Source organism: Topomyia yanbarensis, chromosome 2 (assembly GCF_030247195.1).
Source record: "Topomyia yanbarensis strain Yona2022 chromosome 2, ASM3024719v1, whole genome shotgun sequence".
Classification (NCBI taxonomy): domain Eukaryota; kingdom Metazoa; phylum Arthropoda; class Insecta; order Diptera; family Culicidae; genus Topomyia; species Topomyia yanbarensis.
In genome coordinates this window covers 4,908,592-4,917,484 of record NC_080671.1, presented here as the reverse complement: position 1 = coordinate 4,917,484, position 8,893 = coordinate 4,908,592, and the positions used below count along the sequence as shown (strand labels likewise).

Below are 8,893 nucleotides of genomic sequence, written 5' to 3'. Positions count from 1 at the left end.
GGTTTGAAATAATTTTGAGTTTGAAACTAATTAAAAATTTCTACACAAGTTTAAAATTTTCGGCTGGAGGCGGAATCACATTAATTAAAGATAAAAAAAATCGATTAATGTTTTCGCTTTTGAACTAAATTTCGTATGTTTACTTGATATAAGCGATATCATGGTACTATATCGATTAAGAACTTGAACTGTTTTATGATTTTAGATAGTTTCATGCGGAGGATAAAAAATGCATTCTCAACCAAACTATATATAACGCAGACGAACCCACTATTCTTCTTATTATTCAGGATGTTACACAACTTCATTGATAGCTAGGCGAACAATAAACGGATTGTACAGTTTTATTTTAGTCGAATATGTTTTTTCTGTTGATTACTCCTGATTTTAAAACCAACAGTTCAAAAATGACGTTTTAGTGAAAATTTGAATATGAACTGTTCAAATTTCAACTGAATAAAATCAATGCCGAAATATAAGTCTAAAAAGCAGGAATAATATTTTTTAAATGACTAGAAAAAAACGCTACATTTAGCAAAAGCTGTCTTAAATTTAAAACATTGACATTTTAAATTTAACTCCAAAAGCTTTTAAATTTGAAAAGAGAATTGCCTAAATACAAAACTGGCATTTGTTGAAATTAACTGAAGAAAAAGCTAAAAATAACAAAATAACTCCCTAACATTAGCATATTTGCATTTGAAATTCAACTGAAAAAATAGTTGATTTTAAGCAAAAAGCTTTTGAATTTAGAAAATGTATTGGTTGAAACCAACATAAAATAGTACTAAATTCAGCAAAAAATGTAGTTGAGAAGACGAAGAATGTGTCTCCGCTAAAAGTGACAGCATCATTTTCTCGCCAAATTAAGAGAAAAAACAGAAATTCCAACTAGCATTTTAGCTCTATTCAGGAGGATGGAGAGCAACTAATCAAAATTAGCAAATTGAGAATTTTCTTAGTTGTCCTAAATAATAACTAATTAAATTCAGAAAATCAACTAAAGTTTTCGCATCTGAGCTGAATTTTGGTTCTCCGTGCAGGATGCACATCGCGGATACGCGCCATTGGCCAGCGCATTGGTGGAAGATTTTCGTCCAGAATGATGACAAGCGTATCAGGCTGCAGCTTCACAGGTGGTTTGTACCATTTTGTACGTGGTTGAAGGGATGCAAGGTACTCGACGTGCCATCGCTTCCAGATGTTTTGGAATATCTTCTGGGTTTGCTGCCATTGGTGCAGCCTGTTGAAAGGGATTGATTCGTAATCGGTGTCAGGAACAGATTTGAGTGCCGCTCCGACTAAAAAATGCCCTGGAGTGAGAGCTTGCAAATCCGATGGGTCCTCATGAAGCTTCGTAAGGGGACGTGAATTGAGGCAGCATTCGATCTGTGTTAAAAGGGTCTCCATATCGTCAAATGCGAGCTTCGTGTCACCCAGAACACGGATGAAATGTTTCTGCGCGGAATTTATGGCTGCCTCCCAAAGGCCGCCAAAGTGAGAACCCTTCGGAGGGTTAAAGTGCCAGCGAATCCCGCTGTCAGCGCATTCGCGGGACATCGACTGTTTAAAGTCTTCGTTGCGCATTATTTTCCGAAGCTCGTTGGCCGCACCGACAAAATTCTTGCCGTTATCTGTCCATACATCCGAACAAAGGCCTCTACGGGAGACAAAACGACGGAAAGCTTGAAGAAATTTGACTGTAGTAAGGTCAACGACCAACTCCATATGCACGGCCTTTGTGGAAAAGCACACAAACACTGCTACATATGCCTTCGGTGGGGCGTCTCGACGGTGACGAGGTTTAAGATAAATTGGTCCCCAAAAATCAATGCCGACGATTGAGAACGGTCTTGATGCGGTCACTCTCTGAGAAGGCAGCTCGGACATAAATTGTTCGACTAGCTTCGGTTTGCCTCGAAAGCATGTGATGCACGAGTGTATGGTTCGACGCAAGACACTACGACCCCCAAGTATCCAAAAACGAAGTCTAAGTGTATTGGTCAAAAGCTGCGCAGCTGCATGTAGTAATCGCTGGTGATAGCATCGAACTAGTAGTTTCGTGAAGTGATGCGACCCTGGAAACAGGATCTGGTGCTTTGAGTCGAACGGAACTGTAGCCCGACCCAAACGTCCGCCAATGCGCATAACATTGTCTGTCATGAGCATCGGATGAAACCAACGTAGGCGTGAACTCGAGCTGACCGTTTGCGTTTCTTGTAGTGATTTCCATTCCGACGGGAAGCTTTCTAATTGAACCAGACGGATAAGCAACAATTCTGCATCGCGAAGTTCAGCTGTTGTGAGACAAATCGAAATCACACGATTTTTTCCCTTATACCGAACATTATTTACGAAGCGTCGACAGTAGGCTGTAACTCGAAGCATATGTTGATAATCCGAAAACTTTGCAACAAATTCCTCGATGAACGAAGGTGTAGCAGGAGCAGCTACTAAGGCTGTCTTCCGTTCTTCCTTCAAAATTTCCGACCTATCTGCCATTCCGAGTACTTGAACAGGCCAGGATTCCCTTTGTTGTATAAGCCACGGTGAACCCTGCCACCACAGTTTGCTCTCCAGCAAATCATTTGCAGGCAGCCCTCTGGATACGATGTCGGCTGGATTTTCTGACCCAGCAATATGATTCCATTCGCAGTTTTGAGTTGCATGCTGTATCTTCGAAACCCTGTTAGCAACAAAGGTAGTCCAGGTAGATGGAGGGGATTTCAGCCAGCTCAATACGGTTGTTGAATCCACCCAAAAGTATGCCTTTGCTGAAACACGCAACGCCTTTGATACCTTCCCGTACAACTCTGCCGAAAGCAATGCCCCGCACAATTCAAGACGTGGTATTGACTGCTGTTTTAATGGCGCAACTTTAGATCGCGAAGTCAGAAGAGCTATCTTCACCTCGCCTACTGCATTTATTGATCGAACGTAGACGCATGAACCATACGCGTGCTCCGAAGCATCGGAGAAAAAATGGAGTTCAACTGCAATCGCCTTGGGGATTAAAATTATTCGTTCGATGCGGAGCTCACTCAACAAAGGTAGCTGAGAGTAATACGATGTCCACCTCTCCCTCATTGGTTCTGGTAATTCTCTGTCCCAGTCGATCGGTTTTCCATTTTCGCCCTTTAGACTCCACAGAGCCTGCATAAATATTTTAGCTGTCACTACAACCGGACTCACTAGACCCAATGGGTCAAATAATTTTGCTATGCAGGAGAGTGCAGAGCGTTTGGTTACTGTCTTGGAAGGTTCAAAGCAGGGTGTTTCGATCCTATATTTCAGACGATCTGTATGCGGCTCCCAATGCAATCCTAGTGATTTGATGGTTTGATCCATACTGAACTCGATGGTCTGTTGCAGTGCTCGATCCTCTTCTGGTACATCCATTAGGGTAGCAGACGAGTTACTGGCCCATTTACGAAGCTTTAAACCTGCTGAGTCGAACATTGCTTCCATCTGAACACGCAGTTCAACTGCCTCCTCAACAGTCTTAGCACCTGAGAGAAAGTCATCCACATAAAAATCTTCGCTGGTGGCTTTGGCTGCAACAGGATAGTTTTGCTGCTCATCATTTGCTAGCTGTTGAAGAACGCGGGTGGCCAAGTACGGTGCTGAAGCGGTGCCGTACGTAACTGTCTTCAATTCATACATGCTAACTGGCTCAGATGGTGAAAATCGCCAAAATATTCTCTGCAACGGAGTGTCTTCGGGGTGCAGTCGAATTTGCCGAAACATTTTAGCGACATCAGCGATCAACATTATCGGATGTAGGCGAGATCGCATGGCTATGGAGCGCAGGTCTTCTTGGATTATTGGACCTACCAGCATGACGTCATTTAACGAGAGGCCTGTTGCACTCTTGCAAGAACCGTCAAACACGACCCGAACCTTGGTAGTGCTGCTTTCTTCTCGAATGACGGGATGATGGGGAAGAAAGAAGGATGGCTGTATCTCAGCTTGAGCTTCACTGATTAGTTCCATATGACCGAGTTGTACATACTCCTCCATGAATCCTCGACACTCGTCGGCAAGCTTAACGTCTCGGCTCAATCGGCGCTCAATGAGACGAAATCTATGGAATGCGGTGATCTTGTTATCTCCCAAATTGCTTAAATTTTCTCTTTTTAATGGCAATCTAACACAATATCGACCGTCGGTATCACGGGTAACTGTATCGCGGAAATATTGCTCACAGAATGTTTCCTGCGGTGAATACGCTGGCGATGTATCATCTTCAATAGTCCAGAATCTTTCCATGGAACGATGTATATCTGACATGGTAGCGACGTTGCATGCCACAGGTGTATGATCGGTTGCTAGTGCCGTCCTTCCAGAAACAACCCAGCCAAACACAGAATTAACGAGACATGGTAAAGAATCCCCCAAAGGAATTCGACCTGCCACTGTAAAAAGGTCGAAAAATACTTCTGCACCTAATACGACATCAATCGCACCTGGTTCGTAAAAGGAAGGGTCCGCAAGCTGAATTCCTGTCGGTATGGCCCAAGAAGATGTGTTAATGGCAAGGGAAGGTAATTCGATTGTCACCTTTGGGAGGACAAACAGATCAACCACATCCGTATATGCCGTAATCCGAGACTTCAATGTCGAGCGAAATTTGAACCGTACTTGCGTTGCCGATTGTCCTATGCCCGCAATTGGAAGATCTACCTTGTTGCGACGAACAGCCATTCGCTGACTGACTCTCTCGCTGGCAAAACAACATTCGCTTCCCGAATCCAGCAGCGCACGAACTGGGTGCTCATGCCCGTTGTCATCTATTAGAATAATAATAGCTGTTGCCAACAAAATCTTGCTCGTACCTTCACCATGCGCTTTGCAACTTGTTACCCCCGTGTGTGCAGCTGGTGTAGAAGAAACTGTGCCTTGGTTGGTAGGTAACGTTGTTGGATTTGAGTGTTCTAGTTGTAAAGGAATCGAAGCTGCTTGACTGCTTCTCTCGGTTCTCTGGATTGTACATAGCTGGGTATGGTGACGACCACGGCATTTTCGACAGCTACTTTCCGAACTACAATCCTTCGCCATATGTCCTCTACGTAAGCAATTCCTACACAACTGGTTCCGACGCACAAATTGCTCTTTCTCGTGTGTGGCGTAGTTTGAAAATGTTTCGCATTGATAGAGGGAATGTGGACCTGAACACGCTATGCAGCCACTCGAGTTGCCTTGTACTGATCCATAATATCCAGAACGTTGCATGACTGGCTTTTTTACAGCTGACGGCTGTTGTTGTGTCTCTCCAGATTTATAGACTACCGTTTGCAGAACATTCACTCGGCGTTGAAGAAACTCGATCAACTGGCTGAACTTCGTAGTTTGATTCATCTCAGCATACTCCTCCCAATCTCTCCTTGTAACCGTATCCAAACGAGTGCTGAGTAAATGAATAAGCAATACGTCCCAGTGCTCGGTGCGCTCGCCAAGTTGCTTGCAAATTTTCATGTTTGCTTCAAATTTTTCGATGAGTGAATGTAACTCTGAAGCCGTTTCTCGCTTCATGCATGGGAAGTCGAATAGGGACTGCACGTAAGTGCGTTTTAGTCGACGAGGATTTGAAAAGTGATCTTCAAGCATTTTCCAAGCCACCGGGTATTGTTCATTGCAGATGGGAATTGTTCGTATCAATTTGAGCGCCTCACCCGCCAAAGAGGAACGCAAATAGTAAAATTTTTGGATTGTAGATAAGTGCGCTGAGGAGTGGACGAGCGATAGGAAAAGGTCGTGGAAATTGAGCCATGTTTCGAAATCTCCACTAAATACAGGCAGCCGCACATCTGGCAATTTTATGTGGGGCATGTGCGAGGATGGCTCCTGAAGCCGACGCTGAGAGTCTTGAGGATCTGTGTTGGGTTTATTGTAAAGCAGCAGCTTACCCTTGACACGGTAGTATGCCTTCTCGAATTCTGTTCGTTCCTTCAGGTATGACTCCATAGTCTCCTCAGATTCCTCCATGCTCTCCAATTCGGCCTGTACCTCGTTGAATTCATTCCACAACGCCACAAAATTCTCTAAACGGACCGGAACCTCGATTGCATCTCGCTCTGCTTGGAAGTTGTTGACGAAGGACGTAATGCATGTGAATGATGTTATTATACTGCGTTTTCGGTTTTTCAACCCACGCAGTTTCCGCTCTACCGCCGACATTGAAGAAAAGATCGCCTGCAAGCAAAAAACCGCGTAGACCGAAAGGGCGGGATAATGTGAAAGGAACCTCAATTACCTGATTGAGGCAAATTTAATGCCTTGAAAATATATCTGCTACTCCTCCCGAACTCGACCAGCACTGATTTGCTGGGATTAGTCAACAGTTGCAGGCTGCGTCGGCCTTGTTCAATACCGAAATTGTATGATGTCCCAAAATAGCCGAAAATAATATACGTCCTCAGGTATTGATTGCAGTTGTTGGTTATGTGTGAAATTCTCTCGGTGAATCAGCGATGATCAGTGCGCGGTATTAGTATAGCCACATAAAAATTTAGACCCGGTAGAAAAATTAGGGTAAATTAAATTAATGGAACCGCACTCACCTTAGCGAGGCATTGTGAATGCCTTTTATTAAATTTTTAGCAGCATGCGGTTTCACAATGGCGCGTCCGCCATTCTGTTTTAATACGACGCGATGAAGCTTTTGTCTGGGTAGACGGATGATTCCTATCGACGTCTATCCGGCTCGAAGGACCATGTCGATAGCCGTGGTGATTAGTGGACAAAGTGTCCGATAGGCGGACCGACAGTTTCTCCGCGCCGTATCTGTACCTTTGCTAGCTCCGGTGGCTGTCGCAATTAGAATGTAGAGGATGGCGAAAGCAGGTGCTATTGATCTTGATCGATCGCGAAATTTAACAGCACTCGAATATAGTCACATACTACACGTATTTAGTTATAAAACCTCATGCGAACAACACTAAATTTATTCCATAAAACATATATTAAACTATTCTCTTATCGGGGGGAATGCTCGCGAGAAACCCAAGCTTTCATCTAGTATATAGGACATATCCACGAAACTTTTCTCGCAAAGTCTCGTGTGCTTTGTTATTTCGCTAGCGAGAAATGCGTTGAAGAGCACAGGCGAGTGTGGATGCACGAAGAGCATGGACTACTAAGAGTGTTCTCGATATTTTGCGCGAACAAGGAAGGCGATGTACGCGTCAACGAACGAGAATAGTAACGTGCAAAAACGAACAAACCATTCGTTAACTAAATAGCATTACTAGAAAAATACTCTAAATGCTAGAAAAATCAAGACACCCCAAGGCTTCTCACTACATTTTCGTATTTGCACAGGATTAAAAATTTATTTGCTTCCGGTTTTGCAGCAGATGGAATGGATACATAAATTATTATGTCAAGCATAAAAATCATTTTGGAATTATCAACTGATAATTGATATTCTTTATGTAAATCATGAATGAAACAGATATATTTTTTGGTAGTTGACTTGGAACAACAATTTCAATTTCGTTCAAATATTTCGAATATGCCCAAAATGACTACTGATGCCCACTTAAATTAAAAGGATATATGTGTACCTCCAAAAATCGAAACAATAACTATTCTTTTATCTTTCTTATCGTTATTCGCAAAACTACTCCATGTGCAATGGAATTCCCAATACACATGAGACAATTATACGTAGAGCGGCAGAATAAGTTCTTAAGAATGTTTTCCCAAATTATTATAAATATCCAAGCAGTAGAACCAACATTATAGCGTATTTCACTATTCCCTAATGAGGTCCTGGGTATATACTAGAAACTTGCTGTGACTACGATTGCGGAAAATGTTTTCAACCGATGTCAAAGTTCTTTTTTTTATTGTTTGTAATTTAACTGTCGTGTCCTTGAATGATTCCATTTTTTTCGTCAAAATTTTCATATCAATGTTATGAATTTCTTAAAAAAAATTCTCAGTGATAATAGAAAAATAGTGGATTGTTTGGAAAAATCGTCCCCGTTCGCAAAAATAAAAAAAATACAATGCATAGTTCAAGGACAGAACAAGTGCCTGTACTTAGGATTTTTTATGTTTTCAATTGAGCTGTTATACAGCAATCGTAGTCACGGCAAATCTCTTAGAGAAAAACGCGCTTTTGTGGAAATGGTTATTGTAGAGAAGTACGGGAGAGGTATTTGAAAGTAGCTGAGAGAAATAGGTATATAGAGAGTAACTTGGGCGAGAGGTGAGTCGAGGTCGCTATTACGAGTTAGTTAGAAACGAACTGTGAAACCGATCGGTCGAATAAATTACTCTGCAACGACTAAACAACCGAGTGTTTAAAATACCGAAAGAAATACCGCGTTTGAGGATTCTACAATTTGGCACAGTCGGTAGGATCTATAGTGAGTAATTTATTTAAAATTTGGTTGAAAAATATTTCAGTGCTAATAGAAAGCAAGCGTGTGTTATTCTATTTTATTGCTTTGCCTGATTGCATTCTTTATTCGTGATCTTAGTTGGGTTTTATCTTGATCCGTGTAACATTTTCGTTAAGGCGTGGACGGCCAGGTTTTTCTCTTTAAATTATTGTGAAATTTCGATAATTATTAATCGGATGCGTTGGTTTGGGTAGCCATTTTGTGCAAACGAAAGAAAATTTGCAGGATACACAACAGCAATCGAAACGCGACAAGCGAGGCCGGTTTCATAACCGAAGCGCACCACCACAATGCTAATCCAGTTTTATTTAACTGCATAGCGCAAGCTTCATAGCTAAATGGCACTACCACATTGCTAGTCCAGTCCTCATTCGGACTGAAGAGCGAGAAGCGAGACCGGTTTTAACCGAAGCGCACCACCACTATGCTAGTCCAGTTTTATTTAACTGTAGAGCACAACCTTCATAACTAAATGGCGCTAC

General features: G+C 42.4%; 1 protein-coding gene across 1 annotated transcript; it reads right to left on the bottom strand.

The window, feature by feature from the left end:
• Positions 1 to 996: 996 nt before the first annotated feature.
• On the bottom strand, positions 997 to 6,177 carry LOC131678270 (uncharacterized). Its single transcript, XM_058958288.1, has one exon. It carries the CDS (start codon positions 6,175 to 6,177, stop codon positions 997 to 999), a length of 5,181 nt encoding a protein of 1,726 aa, XP_058814271.1.
• Between the last annotated feature and the right edge of the window lie 2,716 nt (positions 6,178 to 8,893).